Here is a 19483-nt window from a genome sequence, read left to right as displayed (position 1 = left end):
TCAAAATTATCCTACATTCTTCTAAGTCCAACATTTTCCATGGTTTTGGAACAAAATTCTAAACAAAGGGCATTTCATTTTTCTGAGCTTACTGTATGCTAACTGGGGCATTATAAAAATGGGTGTGGGTCTAGTAAAAAGCACTTTTGGGCATGTTAAAGTAGTCTGAACTGGTTGGCAGTTTCCTATCAGTGTTGCCAGATGGCCCAACTCCCTTTTATATATATGTGTGCGTATGTGTGTGTGTAACTGTACGCCTGACTGCTTCAGCCTGCATTATTTTAAGACTTCTGATATCATCCCAAACCATTACAATACCACCTCACACATTGTCATTCACAGAAGTTTCTGTCAACAGCCGTTTAGCAGGTCAAGGAAAGGAACGGTTTCATTTCCAAATGGTTAAACTGTTAATGATGACATCATCGCGAATACCAGTCTTCTATTCATGCTCTTTTTTTTCTCTTTCCCTGGGCCATCTCATCATGGTTTCTGAATGCAGTTTCCATTCCACAACTGAAGCTCCTTTGTCATATGAGGAATTCCATTTGAAAAGCCAATGTTCTGACACTATATTGCTCCCATGTATCTGGATTTTACTATGAGAATTGCTTATTCTTAATCAGACAGTTGTCCCTGTAATATAGACTAATATCTTGGACTGAATAAACACATTAGAGAAATTTAATAAGCTACATACACACATTACAACAAACACGAAATTGGATTAAACTGCCAAAATTCACATATTTAACTTCAAGAATTGGCTATAAAAAGCTAAAAAGCAAAACTCTTAAAGTTTATATATTTGTTACATACAGTATATAATGCAGCTAAGGCTGAACTATTGTCAGTTATTAAATAGCTTCACAGTGATTTCTATGATCTCTATGGCAGATTTTAGTGATGTGACAGAGAATTTCTCCGTATTACAGTAAGTATGCAAACTTTGCAGGAAGCTGTCAGTGCTAGACAGAGAAAGACAGGGACACAAGGGAGAAGGAGGATGAAGAAGCTGGGGAAAAACAGCCCCACGTGGTGTCCAAAGAAATACATATGCGGAAGTCAGAGGGACTGAGCTCTTTTCCAAGGCCTGGGAGCCCAGTTGGAGTCACAAACACTGTGAAATGAGCACATTAAGGGCACAAAGCTGGCCTTCTACATCACACATTAACTGGGCCACTCTGAATGTTCATCACAAAAGTGCTATTGATACTTTATCCAAGTTGGCTGAGACCATGACCGAGGGTCTGCAGGCCGAATGGGCAGTGTAGCATGACCGGATACGCTCAAGAGGAGGGACAGAAGAATTGACAGAATAAAGAGCGGGGATGACTGAAGAGAAGAATGGGACATCAGAGGCTGTGCGCCAAAATCTCATTGTCATGTCAATGATAAACGGTGTGTGAGTCATTTTTTCTGTCTGTGCTTTTCGTGCAGTCTGGCCACTTGCTGCGGAGGTGGAATTTGGAGTTGCATTTAAATGAACTAACTTTGCATTTTGCATTTTTAGGAGTCAGTCACATCGTTACAAAACCAAAGCTCATGGAAAAATTGTTATCATGACTTTCTTTTTTCTCTGGAACATAAAAGATGACATTTTGAGAAATGTCTCATTTTATTTTATTTTTATTTTTTGCCTTACAATAGAAGTCAATGGTGACTGGTTACCAACATTCTTCAAAATATCATCTTTTGCTGAGGAAAGAAAGTCGTAGACGTTTGAAACAACACAAGGGTGTGTGGGTGAGTAAAAGATGACAGAATATTAATTTTTGGATAAACTATATCTTTAACCTGCAGAACCCCTGTCTTCTATTTTTCCTTATGAAGCAGACATATAAAGCTGTTCCAGCCAGAGCACATTGATGTCCACATTGATTAGTCCACACTATATCAATGTTAGTGACCAGGAGTTTACAGCTTCCAGTGCTTGTCCATTTAACAGCATTAAAGCCAGAGATCAAAGGAAAAGTATCTGCTCTCTGCTCAGGCTTTTGCTCGGCCTGTAAAAAGGGTAACAGAAAGATTCAATTTAGAGCATGTCAAGCCACTGGGAGAGGGACTTCATGGTTCAGACTCAGAGGGTGATGGAGATGGCAACTTGCTCTTAAAAGATGCAAAAACAAACGTTTGTATTTCTCAAAAGTATTAACTTTACATTTGTCAACAGGGCAATAGTACTAACACAACATTTTGCTCATTAATTTGACTTTATTATGCTCTCTGGATAATATCGTGTTGAAAGAGATCTTCTCATTGTAGGTGATCATGAAATGATTGTGTATTGGTGCAAAGGAAATCTAAACCTTGCAAAGAAAATGCATATTACTCTACAACAGAGCCAACTAAAGTGTTCAACAGATAGAGAGAGTGAGAGACAGAGGCCTGTGGGTTTTTTAAAGTTTGCACCACATGTGCATTTATAAGAACAGGGCGAGGGATGACTCATCTATGTTTTTCCATTGTTCATGAACCACTGCTCATGTTCTCTCTACCAATTAATGTAAATGTGAATTTGTGCAAAGCATCAATTAGCACTGCTCCGTAGTATTGCTTTGTTTTAGACAGATTTTATGCATATTTGCAGTTTGATCTTGCAAGTGTGTGCACACTTTAATCACAGTTCACCTTAAGATGCACATTTTTTACAGCATGCAGGCCAGGGCGGTTGCTGGTTGCCTGCCACACTTTATATATATATATATATATATATATATATATATATATATATATATATATATTATCATATTGTATATAGAGATATCTGCTCACTGAGTGTTGTAATGCTCCAATGCCCTTTTTTGTGCTTTGTCTCATATTCCCATATCTGTCTGCTACTAATTAAAGTCAAGCACAAAGAGCACTGGGGTAGATTGTAACATTGATTACTAAAACATAATTTTTTTTTTTTTAATTCAAGACATGAATTTTAATTCATATGTATTCACTCACTCACACACACACACACAGACACACACACACACACACTATAAGCCATAACTGTGTAGTTATTCCTTGTATTTAGACGTGCTTTGGGGCAAATTTGTCCTCAAAGATAAAAACTGACAAGATCTACATTTGGTGGCAGCCTAACGTTACATAAATAAACTAGCCTATATGTTGGACGGTGGCGTCAAAAAAATGTGAAAATGTTAACGATTATAAAAGGGGTTACATCTGATTTCTTTCACACACACTCCCACATACAGATTTAATTGATTTCTTTTATAAATTGCAGTGACTGCTCTAAAATATGAAACACCAATGTTTCAGGAGTTTAGAAAATGCTTATTCGATAACTCTTTTATTTCCTGTATGGGTTTATGTATAGCTATGCTTCATTTTTTAAAGATTAACTGTTTTTTTCCAAGGCATTGTTAGATTCCAGTGTTTCGTGTCATAGCTATGCAAAGATTTGATTTTAAAAACAGTATCATAACTAATAAAATATTTCTTATGATTTTAAATATGTATTTAACCTCAGGATGACCTTAAAGTAAGTCTGATTTTGTGGTGGCTGTGCTTCAAAGGGGACATTGATGTTCCACAAGTTGGTATGATTCTTTAGGGTCTTCATGAACGGTCTGCAAGATACTTTGGTTAAAATTCCTCAGTGGTCGTGTAAAACAGCACCCTTTTTATTTTGCTCTGTTCATAGCGACTCATTTAGGGGCATGTCCCTTTAAATGCTAATGAGCTCTGCTCATCCGCCTCTCTCTTCCGTGGAAGAGCAAAGGCGATTTGCAAATAATCATAAAAAATATAAAGTGCCAGACTTACTCAGGCCCCCCCCCCCCACTTTCCATCCTCTCCCCTCTTTGCTGAACGCGATCGATTTTGAAAGCGAAAGTACCGATAAAACAGCACACATAAGAAAGCAATTGCACGCTTTAGCGATCGTCAGCAACTGCACGCGATCACAGATTGCACACTCTGTGCAACCCCCCCCCACACACACAAAACGTGATTTGTGCCCCCCCTAGAAATTTAAATGCCCCCCCGATGGAGGTGCCCTGGTGCCGGCTCTGAACTTACTTCTTTTGGAGGTGCAGCTGGATCATGAGCAATGGGTACTCATCTATCTTTGAGTTTTAACTTTTTAACAAAACCTGCCTTGATTATCCCTCATTCAGAAAGCAATCTGGAGTAAAAGTATTTGTGCCGATATAAACGAATTTAGGTGTATTCGGTGGCCATTAAATACAACATTACCATTAAAAACAAAACTAATGCACAGTGTCCTCAGTGGCTCTGATGTCAGGAGAAAATTAAGATTCTTATGTTCTTCTACATCACAAAACACCTGCATTGCTTACAAGACAGCTGCTCAGAAAATCAAAACGGCTTGATAATTGAGACGGTTTAGGATTTTGGGGGATTAAAAAAAAGAGTGAATGGATTTTTATCATTGTAGGGTGGTTGTGTCCACACACTGCTAAGATACATTTATATGCAAACACTAGGGGTGTCCTCGACTAAGGATTTTCATAGTCGAATCGGAATTTTGGAATCTTGCCGATATTCGACTGATAGTCGAATCATATGTTTGGGGCGGGGCAAAATACATCACCAAGAGTCAAGTCAGTCGTAATTACTGACGTTAACACACAGGGAAGGTGTGTATCGGGTGCCTCGCAGATACAAACGGGGTATGTTTTATGTTTTGATTAAAAGATAGCTAACATTAAACGTCAGCAAAACCCTAAGAATTCACAACATGTTTTACAATAGTGCTCTCATTATAACGTTATGACAGTTGTTGATATGTTCTGCATTTCTGTTTTGAGCTGCACACGCTGAAGATGACCAGTAGAATGAAGCTATTGATAGCAGGTTTTTAATCAATGAGATTTAACTCATTTATGTCATATAGAGTACGCTTCGTTATTTATACAACATAACGTAAATATAACAACTTATAATCTATCTGCACGAAATGTCCAGAAGGCACATGAACGTGTCTGTGCGGCTCTGAATGAACTCTTGTGGACGCATTCTTCACGCAACAATGTGCAGAAACACGGCAACTAAACTCTAAAAATTCACTATGTTTTATTATAATAGTGTTCTCATTATCATGATAAATGATGTTATCATGTTATGTATATGACAGTCCCAGTCAGTTATTAATATTCTGCATTGTTGTTTGTCCTGTTCACGCTGCATCGTAACTCAACCAAATGCATCTTATTCGAGATAAATAATATATAGGCTACACTATATATATAAACCAGCTGAAATGTTTTGAAATCGCTTGTACCCTACCTGATCGTAAAAATCCAATCTTTCACTCTGCCTGTGTCAATTTGAGTCTTGTTAAAGATTTAAATCCCTGCCGGCAAAATCCTCTGTTGGAAAAATTATGGAAAGTGAAACCTGGTTTATTCAAGCACGTTAAAATATTTATTTGAAGCTTCTTTATTTTCAGATTCTTATTTATACATTATTTTAATAGGCTGTATATTAACTTATTGGGAGAAAACTGGTAGTTTTATGTGAAATCAAACATTTGAGCACCCCCAAATCCAAAAAGGCATGATCATAACACCCGCGAATATTCGACTGTGAGATTGGGAGTGAATCAGGCTCCTCCCATCGAAGCATCGAATCGTCGACTATTCGGGGGCACCCCTAACAAACACCATGTAAAAGTACAATTTGCATCCAATGTCTACTTTAAAAAAATCTTAAGTCAAGAGATGAAGGATTTTGAAAGTGTGACAGTAATCAGTGTTGAGTAGTAGCTACTACTGTAAGGTTTACCCTGGTTTACATGTTTGAAAATGATTAACAGTTGAAAACATTAGAAATTTTGAAAAGTAATAAAATGTAATCAGTTACATTACTTTAATAAAGTAATTGAAAAGTTACACTACTTATTACATTTTAAGTAGGGTAACTTGTAATCTGTAACCTATTACATTTCCAAAGTAACCTTCCCAACACTGTAAGTCGCCAAAATAATGCTCTTGAAAAGTTCGCATAATTAATGCCGCTGTTTGTGGTAGTTTGACGCCCTACATTGTGTAGGTCATGAATTTAGTGTAAGCCATAAAACAACTCTGTGTAGAGAAGACACTTGTACGCGCGCGTGCTGCGTCGTCGTGGTTACCTGAGTGACCGGGATAACGACGAAGGATCCTCCTCCCGCGCTCTCCGTTACTATGGCGAGGAACTTGGCGTTGACCGCGCAGAAGTGGTTGTCATGGACGTTCTTTGTGATCGGGATGCCCTCGAAGCAGTGCTCTCGGTTGGCCACTTTGCCATAGACGTTTCGAAACTTGGAACTCCGGTAGGTCGGCCGCCATGACATCTGCAAAACACATGCGAAGACAACAAACGAGATTAGTAGAGTGACATCAGTTTTTTTTTTTTTTTTTAGCTTTTAATTTTATTATTAGGATTTATTTGTTTAAATTGTGCCGTGGGCAGATGGGGTTGTCCATATCAAACCTAGGCTATGTTTTTAAAGGTTCAGTACTTCTCCGTGCTGAAAGATTATATGCACAGGTGAGCATATGAACCAATAAGCTACGTTTAAAGAAAAATCCATAATGTCAAGAATAATGTTTTTAATCTACATGGAAACAGGCAACTTAAAAATATATATAACAGATATTAATAACATATGTACAACGCTTTAAATTTAAAAGATAAGTAGTTACTAGTGGTAAACTTGAATGAGTGTTTTTGCAATCTACCAGCAATAAAGAAAAAAAGTAAACAAGACTGACCACAAACCAACACCCAGATACCAACTAGTTGTTATCATAGCCCAGCATCACTTGGGGCCTTTAAGCAAACTCAGATACAGACTTCGTCAATAAATATATAACAATTAAAATGTACATTGACACCATGATACGATAAGTGAAATACAGATATTGGAGTCATTAGTGCTGATTCGGCTCCATTTTCCATTATGAAACCCTTAGAAGACTCTGCCACTCAAGCAGGAAGCGGTTGGTGGATGCTTGTAAAATTTCACTCACAACTCAAACCGCCGTTTGTAGTTCAGCCTAGAGGAATGTGCAAGCAACAATTTAGGCTCTAATGAATGAGACTGTGCCATTCAAACTAAAATGAGCTGCGATTCGAACAGATAGTAGCCACAAGGAGAACAGGAAGTGTTAAATCTGAATCTTTATGAGAGATTGACATCACTCGTGACTAAAGACTGCATTGTGAATGTCCCTCTGCTTTTGTATGAGAACATCTACAACCCTTAATCTTTAGTTTATTTCTAATATGATGACTAATCGGGATTTGTGTTAGCATAGTTAAAAAGTTTGGCTAAGCATGCTTCTGTTAGCAGTGAGGTTTAAAATTACATCTATCTGGGATCTTTCTGTCCTCATCAATTTTTTTTTAATTCCACGTGTAATTTTGAGCTCTACTACTGTGTGAATTTTTACAGCAGTCCTAAAGAATTCAGCGGTTTGTGTGCTTGTGGTCCTGTCTGTTTAACCATAACCGAATCAAACACAGAGAGGCCTTAAGCTATAGAGAGCTGTGCCTGATATTTGCATACAACATATTCAGTTAATACTGCACGTACATACACACTCGCTCACTTCTCTATCTGTGTACTGTTTATCTGTATTACAGTATTTCTGTATATGAATCCACAAAATATATTTTCTTATTCAATATATTGGAATAATGTACATCATTTATTATTAGTTTCACCTCAATGTCTGACTCCAGATTATTCAAACTAATTTCCTACCTTTCCTCTGGTTTTGAGCTCAGCACCCTCTGAATTCTGCAGTCATACAAAAAGAGCCTGTATCTTCTTCGGCTTCCTGCGTGCATCTAGTTTGCCGGCCTGAGTTGCTTCCATCTGTTTCTCTCTTTTCCTTTTTCCTCCAAGCGTTCTCCTCCCACAGCCTCCTTTCATCCCTCCCTTACTACTTCATTCCCTCCCTCTTCCCAGGCCCAGCCCCACATTAGCTACTGTAATTGCTAGAGGTTGAATATCTTTCTCTTTGCCTGCAACACACACACACATAGTTACTCCCTTTCTAACATATACACGGCACAAGTTGTTGCTCCATCCTCTCTTTAATGCATGCCTGTGTTTGCTTATTAATGTCTTTCTTGTATTAACACAGATTCCTCACCATCTCATTCAGTTTATAAAACATATTGATCTAAACTAAAAGACAATGTAGAGTTATATAATATGACACAACTGCACTCTGTCTTCTTATGTCTGGGGGAAGTGTCCTCATTTCCACCGAAGGATGATTATTGCTGTATGTGCATCCACTATAGCAGGCAGCTATGGTCTTAAAAACATAACATTACCTACATAAACATTACCTTCTTGTTCCTGAGCTCTCTATTTTTCCTGAGAGTGTCCCGAACTGATAGAATTAGTTATTTTCAGAAAGAGCTGATAATTTTTTTTACCAAATGAAAAATGAATGGCATTAAATCTTTGAAATTTACAGTACTTGGTGTTTAATGTAATGCACTCAGTATAAAGTTCAGATTTGTTTTCTGAGTATGTCTGTGAAATAATCAATACATTTAATTTTTTGATGGAAGAAATTCTGATCAGATCATCTTTTTTGATACTGGTCTATTACTGTAATCTAGGCTATTTCAGATAAGTCTTGCCCCTAAACGACACACACAATATATATATATATATATATATATATATACAAACTGGAGTTTGTTTAATTGTTAGCCAGATGTTTTTTTCTCCTGGGTTATGCTTTACCAGAACAAGTTTCAGTCTGGGCTAGGTTTTGTGCAGTTAGTCAAAAGTATGGCTACTGATGAAGCATGTGTCATTTTGTCTAGGATGGTATCACCGCAAATTTAGCAGACTATATGGGAGAAAATTATTTGGGTGATGTCTATTTTTTTCATGGACATGCTCTTTTTGCTGCAGGACAGAGACTCCAGAGACTTCACACTTTATTGACTTTATTGACTTTTTCACATCTTGCCTGAAGTTTCTTCTGCTGCTGCTGCTGTCTTTTGTTTTCTTTTTACCATTATTGCAGACACTTCAGTTATGTTTCTTATCTCCAATTTACAAATTCTTTTGTCTTATTAATACTAATGGTAGACTGATGAAACAGAACAGCAAAATGCAAGACCAACCAGGTTGTTATCATTCATAGATCTCCCCAACCCAATTCGTGTAAAGAATCATTCAAAGAAACTGATATTCCAACAGCTTCCAAGTCAGGAAGTAAGCTTCTTCTGTCTTTAAAATGGTACACAAAAACTGATGAAAGGCCTCCAGAGCGCCACAGCTGGTGATTGGTTAGACTGCTTTCAGTCCCTCACCATGCCAGGGAGCCTGTCTTTGTTGGGCATTAGAGCAGCTAACCTCACACTCCCGCTTCTGAGTAGCAGGAGTGAGTTCTGATGCCATTCTGTCTCTGTGGGAGTTAAATAACACTGAGCCTGGAGAGACCCACTGCCTGTTTTGGCAGCTCTGGCTCCAGCTGTGAATGAAATACAGCTGAAAGAGAGCCAGGTCAAGTTGCATGCTGTCGTTTCACACACAGAAAAGTCAGAATGAATGTTGGTGACTGCAGAGACAGTTTATCGCATAAGCTTCGATAAATCTAGTCCTTAAACCTGTCCAAAGTCTGCCAGCCCTGAACTTTGGAAAACTCGCTATAGAAAATTCAGCATTTACTCCTTGCAGACAAAGATATTATGAGGACAACATGAGATTTAGCCGATATATGGCTGCCAAGCGGCAAATGATAACACTGTATTTTGTATATGTATTTTTATTGTTTGTTTTCACTGGATTCACTACATGTGTGCACACACATTAATGAAATCATCCTAAGCCATAAGCTTACTGTGTGTTATTAAGCATAAGTAATGGCAATACCTTGAGGAAAACAATCACATGTATAAGTTAAATTTCAGAACAGAATCATTTTGTCAGAGCTGAAGGGCATTTAAATCCCTTCAATTCTCAGTGAGGACAGAACTCAGGGGAGGGAGGAAAAAGACTCCGAGATGGGATAGAGACCCTCATTACTACTGTACTGGAGGGTGTTTTGTGTACTGGGGTGCCCTTTGTTTGCTATTGTCTGTCTGCTTGGCTGTGTTTTTTGCTCCATCAGACGGTGCAGAAGCAGAGGTGCAGCAACTGACACTCACATTTGAAAATTCCACACACTGTCCTTGATCTAATAACATACTGAAACACGTCTCTCGTTGTAAATGGCCTAACTGTATAAAAGGAGAAAAAATAAGAAAGATTAGCCTTGTTTAAGACTAGGGGTCTTCGACTAGAGGTACATTGCAGTACTGCCAAATATTGTCCAAGTAAACCAGTAAATCATCTGTTTGAATTATTCATTTAAAGAACCAGCTCATAAAAGTCATTTGTTTGTGAATCAGACTACATTGGCTGTGCTGTATATTTTTGATTCACTATAAAAAATTGGCTCATATGAGTAATTCATTCAGCAATCAGACACACACACTCTTTTTTATTGCATTCGATACAGACAGCAACAACTCAGGTAAAATTTGATTTCTTTTGCCATGATGTTGAACAGCAGGATGTTGATCTAAGAACACTAGGAAATTTATTGAGTGTATCATGACATACTTCCTCAAAAACATAAGAAACAAGACAACCAGTTTCCTCCCTTTTTGTCTCTGTAGGGGATCAGACAGACAGGATGGGTGCAGTCAGGCTACAACACTATAAGCTTGCTAAAAGACAGAAGATAGGGGTTGATGGACTGGGGAGACGAAATGAGAGAAAGAAATATTTGGCCCTTCTTTTGCAAATTATGAAATTTTTTATACTCAACACCCAATCCTTTTCTGTGAAATGAAAGCAATACTTTAATACTAATATATATATATATATATATATATTTTTTTTTTTTAAAATTTGATTCCTTTTAAAGGTTTTATTTTGATAACTCATATGTGAAAAAAAAACTTGTAAAGTGCTGCAAGTGTCATCTGGGGATATAAACTGTATGTTGTTGTTCATGCACTTAGGGACAGGATGTCCTTGAGAGAGTTATCAGACTTTGATAAAGAAGTAGAAAATAATGAAAGAGGAATTTATCTGATGCCGTGATAGAAACACCTTGTCAAGGACCGCCTTGCTCTGCTCTTATGGTCCAGCTATATGCTTATGAAAGATCCTTTCTAGAAATGGTAAACACACCCCCTCCTTCTCTATCTTACACTCTGTAGCCTCCATATTACATATAGCTTGCTTAAGTGTGTATCTTTTCTGAGTATGTCCATTCACTAACAGTCAGAAGTTTTGTCACTTACTTTCTCTTTTTTTTAGTAGTTCCCACATTTTAGAATACTTGTAAAATTATCAAAACTATGAAACTGCAAACATGGGGAAAGTAATGGAATTATGTTGTTATTCCTTACATTATAGTAACGACCCTATACCTAGGTCATCACTTTGGGCATTACTTTGAGGTATCAACCCATAATGTTTTTTAAAACAGGTTTGCACTATTCGGTTTAAGTCAAGACCATTAAAAACTAAAATTAAATTAAATTCATTTAAAATTATTTTAGTTAAATAAAAATCATATATGAATATTTTAAAACATTTATAATTTTTTTATTTAATTTATTAAATTTAAATTTAAATTTTTTTATAAGAAAACAAGCAGTTAGTATATGAATAGAGTGCAAGTCTAAAAGGGACAATTTTTTTTTTTTTTAAAGAATAGAATTGGAAAAGAGAGTGCTAGAGTTAGAGGGTCAAATAAAGATGGAAGAGATGTGTTTTAACTTATTTTTAGCCGATTCGTGAAGATGGCTAAGGAATTGGCTGCTCGGATTGAGTTGGGCAGGCCATTCCACCAGGAGGGAACATTTAATTTAAAAGTCTCGAGAAAGTGATTTTGTGGCTCTTTGGGATGGCATAATAAAGCGACGTTCACTTGCAGAACGCAAGCTTCTAGAGGGCACATAGGTCTGAAGTAAGGAATTTAGATAAAGGGGTGCAGAGCCAGTGGTGGTTTTGTAGACAAACATTAATGCCTTGAATTTTATGCGAGCAGCTATTAGTATAGCCAGTGCAAATTGATAAATGGATGTATGACGTGCATTCTTTTCGGCTCATTAAAAATTTATCTTGCTGCCACGTTCTGGATTAATTGTAAAGGTTTGATAGAACTGGCTGGAAGACCTGCCAAGAGAGCACTGCAATAGTCTAGCCTGGACAGAACAAGAGATTGAACAAGGAGTTGCAAGAAATGACTGTTAGACAAGCTGAAGAAGCTATCATCGGATCACTGTGAGAAGCTATCATCGGATCATCAGGATGGAACGAGAGGTAGAGTTGAGTGTCATCAGCATAGCAGTGATATGAAAAGCCATGTTTCTGAATGACAGAACCAAGTGATGCCATGTAGACAGAGAAGAGAAGTGGTCCAAGAACTGAGCCCTGAGGCACCCCAGTAGTTAGATGTTGCAACTTGGACACCTTACCTCCAAGATACCTTGAAGGACCTATCTGAGAGGTAAGACTCAAACCACTGGAGTGCGGTTCCTAAGATGCACTTTGCCAATAGGGTTGACAGGAAGATCTGGTGTTATGATCACAGATATTCTTTTAGATGTAACAAGTCTATTTCTATGCAATCGGCTTTTGACTTTTTAATAATAATACTATACTGTAAAATGATTTATTTATTTGCTTAATATTCAAATTCAGTACTAAAGAATTGTTCCTCCATATGTTCTCCTGTGTCCTTGTGTCTTTAAGCATTGCTGCAGTGTCTGAAAGAGCATCTCCTAGAGATTGTTATTCCCAGGGGAGGAGCTGTCTGTTGTTTTTCTTCCTCTAACCTCCCTGTTGTCAATGGAAAGGGTGTGATAAGCAGAACCAACAGATGGATAGATGGGGATTATGGTGGGGAGGTAGAGAGAGGAAGGACAAAGGATGGCACACGTTAGGAGATAGAGGGGGTAGGGCAGTAAGAAGATGATCGTTATGGTCACCATGAGATTAGACCATGACTCAGCTCTCTGCTGATCTGTCAATCAAATTACACAGAATTCACTAATGACACTTTGCTGCATTAAGATTTGACTAATTCAGTATGAAATGAGAAAATTTCTGAATGAAAGTAGGCATAGAGTGTGACTTTTTAGCATGCATAAAGAATACAGAGTGACTGTTATGTGTGTGAGCTTTCTGACACAGCTTGAGATGTCCTGATGCCAGCTCTGAACCACATGCAACAAAAACACGAGCCCCAGTTGCGATGATGGCCATCTGGCAAGTGCTCAAGAAGAATATTCGGTACTGACTCTTTGTCTTCAAGAGACAAACAAAATAGACCAAAGTAACTGCGGTATTTTCAGATAGGTGCACCAGATCTGTTCTCTTACATCTTTTTTTTTTTCGAGTGGGGTCAAATGGGGTTAAAGTCCATTCTCTCTGAGTTTGACATGCAACGCTTCTTTACCGCAGGAGCTGCTCTCTGTTGGCAGAATACTTTTCATTATTTAGAGAGCTCCAACACAGATGTAGATGTAGATGCACTTTGCAAAATTACTTCCATCCCAACTTACATATTTCTTAGTTTGGAATGCCAAGAGTCCAGCAAACTTGCATAAAGACTAACAGCCTGTCATCTCTGATTCAGTAGATATCCACTTCACCTGTCAGGAATAATTCATTGAAGCTGCCCAAGTAGTTTTAATAGCAGCTTGCTGTTTTTTGATTTATAGTGACTAAAACAAACAGTCCTGAGAGATAAATATGTCAAATGTTTTTCTTGGATGAAATGCGCACAGTATGACAGCACACATAATAATCATACCTGACAAAAACCTCTGTCAGTGACACAATATTTAAATACTGTATTTAATACAATATTTTAATACTCAGTCTAATACTAAACCTTACAGTCTGTACAGTCCATCTTTTCTGCTGAGCAGCATTTCTATAGTAATTTGCAAAAATGGAAATGTATGAGAGTGGTTATTTATAGTTCCAAATCATAGTTACATTTCATTGTAAAAGTATTGGTAAAAAGGCAATTTTTTATTTTAGAATACAGCTTTTGCCAGTAGTGTCTTTTTTGTATATGTGAAAACCAGAATGATGGCTTTTATGTAAATTAATCAACACATGGAAATGCTAATTTATGTATGCTCACTGGTGTACAACTATAAATGACAGCTTTCAAACTGTAGAGCAGAAATGTGCATTTTGACAATTTGAAGTAAAGAATTTTGTTGATATGACATTGAACCATTTGGTGGCATTCACACTGTCTCTACCCTTGTACTGCTCAGTCTATGCTGTGCTTTCTAATCCTATGAAAACTGTATATAAGTTAGTCCCTCTCCTGCATTCTCCATCTTGGAGAAAGTCCTTTTATAAATTGGATTAAGGCTTCAGATTTGGCAATGCTTTGCTGACTAGACAGACTTTCTCCTGCAGTCTCTGGCTCCCTGTGTTAGTAACAGCCTGCTCCTGTATGCTACACAGAAGAGGAGCATCATGGCTCAGACATGCCATCTGCCCTGGATAAATGAACCAGATGCACCACACCCAAACCCAAAACAGTCACGGTGCCATAACCTATTGTGCAAAAGCTATAAGCAATTTTACAAATAGTGGTAGATAAATATAGGTTTTTAATGACTGATTCTTATTTAGTAGACTATCTGTCAAATTGCTTGATTGTGTATAGTTTCATAAAAAAACATTCAAGGAATATTTTTTTTATTATTATGAAAACAAACATGCTATTTACAGGTGACAAATCAGATACAGAGTAGCCAGGGTCAACAAAACATACATGACAGCCAACATTATGTGTGTGTGTTGGGTTTGGAAGTATAACTAAACGAAATAATAAAAAATTTAATAAATTAAATCAAGGAATAATTTCTAAACATTGCAAGTTTTGTCATACTCATACTTCTGTATGAATGTATTGTACCCTTTCTCCCTTTTTTTATAAATATATTTCATAGGACCTTTGAAGCCACAGTCAAAGCACTGCCATTTCAGATAGTGATGTAACAACATCAGCCAGACCTCAGAGGCTGGCATCCCGTAATAGTGTTACCCAGCTACTGATGAGCACCGTGACCTTCCACAGTGACATGACAATGTCGTATTAGCCTGTTGTCTTCCTGCTTGGCTAATCTCTTCTGACTGTTTTTCATTGCTGGCAGGATTCTGTTTCAGTGTGATCGCCAGCACAGCACTCTGAGCTAAAACTGGATTCTGCAAGGTGTGCTCTAAAATGTGCTCAGGCTAGTGTCAAATATAAAACAGCTGTACGACCGAGGTGATGAGTAAAACTATTAAGCAAACATTTCAGTGAAGATGGCATTATTAAGCTAGCATTCAGGGGCAAAAACAGTGATTTCTGTGAAATGTGAATGTGATCTAATACATGCACTTGTGAGAAACTGAAATTAGTTTTAAACCTCATTTTGTATTCTGTCTTGCATTTCAATGTCTATTCCTCAAATTTAAATGAAACTCCAGGCACATCAGGAGGTCCATGGTACAAGGAGAAAACTATGCGTTAACTTTCCATTTACATCAATGGCACATGCAGGGCCCGCACTATTAATCAACAACAATACATTTCAATATCAATACTTTCCAGCTACTATAACTTAAGTCTTTCGGGAAAACAGTTATTGTATAATGCTGTGAAAACTGTGGGAAGTCGTGTCCTAATAGTTAGAGAGTCGGACTCGTAACCCAAAGGTTGCGGGTTCGAGTCTCAGGTCCAGGTCCAGCAGGGATTGTAGGTGGGGTGACTGAATAACCAGTGCTCTCTCCACCCTCAATACCACGACTGAGGTGCCCTTGAGCGCCGCAGCAAAAATGGCTGCCCACTGCTCCGGGTGGGTGGGTGGGTGGGTGGGTGTGTGTGTGTGCGTGCGTGCGTACTTTGGATGGGATCAATTGGGGAAGTCGTGGCCTAATGGTTAGAGAGTCGGACTCGTAATCGAAAGGTTGCGGGTTCGAGTCCCCGGCCGGCAGGAATTGTAGGTGGGGGGAGTGAATGTACAGCGCTCTCTCCACCCTCAATACCACGACTGAGGTGCCCTTGAGCAAGGCACCGAACCCCCAACTGCTCCCCGGGCGCTGCAGCATGGCTGCCCACTGCTCCGGGTGTGTGTGTGTGTGTGTGTGTGTGCGCGCATTTGTTCACTACTCACTGCTGTGTGTGTGCACTTGGATGGGTTAAACGCAGAGCACCAATTTCGAGTATGGGTCACCATACTTGACAATACGTCACGACTTTACTTTAAATGCAGAGCACTAATTCTGATTATGGGTTACCATACTTGACCATACAATTTAATACAAATAGAAAACATTAAATTCAAGTTAATATAGCTACATATAGCCAAATACACAAAAGAACAAAGAAAGCAAACAAAGCAGTGTAAGATTGTAGGATTTCGTCATGTGAAAGTTGATGCGTGCGAAAGTCTTATCTGTAGTGCATAAATGTCCAAACACTGTCCATAGCTGAAGTTACTTATAGCAAAAAATTATCCAGCCTCTTGTAATGAAAACACGCCACAGCTCTCAAACACCAGACTCTTTCTAACCAGGAACAGTCAAAAATAGTCCAGACTATGGTCCCACGTCGAAAAGAACTTTAAATCCATATTCAAACTAGACCATGATGTGGTGACCTCACCAATAAAGAGTCCTTCTAAAATGCATACAAATACACTGTCTTAAACTCTTAGCATCACTCCAAACATAGGCCATACATACATGTAACATCTCTGCAAAAAACATCAACTCCTCACTTTAGACTGGGCTTGAAATGACACATTTCCCAACCAGACCACAGCACAATGTGCTCAGCAGGTGAGCCATTGCTGGCTACTGCTGCTTGTTATTGCTACTCCCTCTACCCACATGGCTTAGGAAACCTAAAACACCCTAGCACCCCTAGTGGTAAGGAAGAAAACTGCCCACAAAATTATTATTAACTGGCTCATGTCTGTTGCACCTCAAATAAGACTCGTGAGACCCACTTTACTGCAAAGTTTAGTTCCAGCTTTTATCAAACTCACCCAACTGTGATTTTCTAATGATCCTAAAGATTAGCATGCTCAGGTGTGTTTGATGAAGGTTAGAACTAAAGTCTGCAGGAAAGTGTACCTCGTAAGCCAGATTTGTGGATCCCTGGCCTATTTGAAACAACAGGTTTTGAAAAGGTTTTGGTTTGAGCTATTCCAGTTCAATTGAGTGGCTAAAGAAAAAAAAAATGCATGTTTGCTGGGAAGACTGCATTTATTTGATTAAAGGGTTACTCCACCCCAAAATGAAAATTTTGTCATTAATCACTTACCCCCATGTCATTCCAAACCCATAAAAGCTTCAGTCATCTTCGGAACACAATTTAAGATATTTTGGATGAAAACCGGGAGGCTTGTGACTGTTCCATTGACGGCCAAGCAATTAACACTGTCAAGGCCCAGAAAAGTATAAAAAACATCAGAATATAGTATATAGAAGAGTCCATCTGCCATCAGTGGTTCAACCGTAACGTTATGAAGCTACGAGAACACTTTTTGTACGCAAAGAAAACAAAAAGATTTTATTCAACAATTCGTCTCCTCTGTGTCAGCGTAGTGTCATTTTGGAGAATAGCCACACCGCACGGATACGTCTTCTACGTTTGTTTACGCTTTGATTTGAACGAAAATAGCATATTCGTGCGGCGCAGCTGATACAGAAGAGCTGCTTGTGTCCAGCAGATATTCTCCAAAATGGTCGTTTTTTTCTTTCTTTCCGTATACAAAGTTTTCTCATAGCTTCATAATGTTACGGTTGAACCACTGATGGCAGAAGGACTATTTTGACGATGGATTGCATACTTTTCTGGGCCTTGACAGTGCTAATTGTTTGGCAGTCAATGGGACAGTCACAAGCCTGAAGGTTTTCATCCAAAATATCTTAAATTGTGATCCGAAGATGAACAAAGCTTTTACGGGTTTGGAACAACATGGGGGTAAGTGATTAATGACAAAATTTTCATTTGGGGTGGAGTAACCCTTTAAAACACTGTGAAATTGTATTACAGTTTAAAACATTATACATTTTTTTTTTTTTTAGTTTAGTTTACTTTAGATCAACTTAATGCATCATTACTGAATAAAATTAGCAATTTCTTTAAAAACATCTTATTGAAAAATTACCCCAACTTTTAAATGGTAGTGTAAATGTCATGTGATTAATCTCTAGAGCCACAAGCAAATTACATCATGGCAACACTGACTGGCTGATGGCATCAACAAATAAATAAATACAAATAATCCTGAGCTGTGAGGTTAAAAGCCACCAAACAGGTAAAATATAAGTAGGGCTGGGCGATATGGGAAAAATATCATATCACGATTTTTTTTAGAAATATCACGATTCACGATTTTATCACGATTCTTTGTCATGTTAGTTTTACTATTTTGGTTTTACAAGTTGTCTGAGCATTACAGCCAAACTAGAAAGACAAAGATGCACGGCAGATATTTAGGCCAAAGTGGGTGAAGATAAAAAATATTTTTCATTATTTTATCTTTCTTATTAAAAAATAAGAACAAAGATACACATTACAAATACACATAATATACAAATAAAACAAACAGTGCTTTATTTTCAGGTACAATAGGTGTATTTAGCAGAGCATTCAATGAAATTGAATGAACAAATATAAAAATAAAACACTACATAGACTGATTCCTAAAGCAACTGTATTAAAGTTTTTCAGTCAAGAATAGTGAGTGATTTTTCTCTTTGCGTTTTGTTGTTTTGTTAACGTTAAATGAATATTTCCCCCAAAAATAAATATTCTGTCATCTGTCTGTCAATTCTGTCATAATGTTTTATTTTTATACCATCATTTACTCAAAAGTTGTTTTAAACCTGAATGAGTTTCTTTCTTCTGTTGAACATAAATGCTATTTTGAAGAAGGTGGAAAACCAAACAGTTGCTGGTCCTCAGTGACTTCCATAGGATTTTTCTTTCCTATTATCAAATTCAATGTAGACCAGCAACTGTTTGGTTACCCTCATTCTTCAAAATACCTTATTTTGGGTTCAGCACAAGAAATTAATAGAGGTTTGGGACAACATGTGAGAGAGTAAATAATGACAGAAATTAAATTTTAGGGTGAACTATCCCTTTAATGACAGTCGACAGCATGTTTAGTGTCCTGTCCCTTTAAGAGCTGCACGCATCTAATATACAGGCACGCATCCGTTTCTCTCTTAACTATTTACTTTCATTTTAGAGATAACCAACTCAGTCTGTATGTAAACCTTGTGTGTTTTGACAGTATTAGCGCAAAATATAACTTAGTTGAGTAATCAGGCGCTCGCGCTGTTAGACAGGCGTTTTAGTGCGCATGCTTCAGGTGTATGCGCTCAGAAAAAGCGCACGTCAGACCAGCGCGCGAATTAAACATTTAACCAGCAAGGCTTGTGTGCAAA

General features: G+C 37.9%; 1 protein-coding gene across 5 annotated transcripts in view; it reads right to left on the bottom strand.

The window, feature by feature from the left end:
- LOC306872081 (coronin-2B) overlaps positions 1-19483 on the bottom strand; it is a 55977-nt gene that overhangs the window by 25498 nt on the left and 10996 nt on the right. For 3 of the 5 annotated variants that reach the window (XM_079420453.1, XM_079420456.1, XM_079420452.1), the window contains exon 2: positions 6116-6316. In XM_079420453.1, coding sequence (XP_079276579.1) covers positions 6116-6316 — 201 coding nt within the window. Of the gene's footprint in view, positions 1-6115; positions 6317-7732; positions 7996-19483 lie in introns of those variants that run through there. The other 2 variants (XM_079420455.1, XM_079420454.1) reach the window with 2 other exon arrangements.

The sequence above is a fragment of the Barbus barbus genome (genome assembly GCF_936440315.1).
Source record: "Barbus barbus genome assembly, chromosome: 1".
Classification (NCBI taxonomy): Eukaryota; Metazoa; Chordata; class Actinopteri; order Cypriniformes; family Cyprinidae; genus Barbus; species Barbus barbus.
This window is presented reverse-complemented; position numbering and strand designations above follow the sequence as displayed.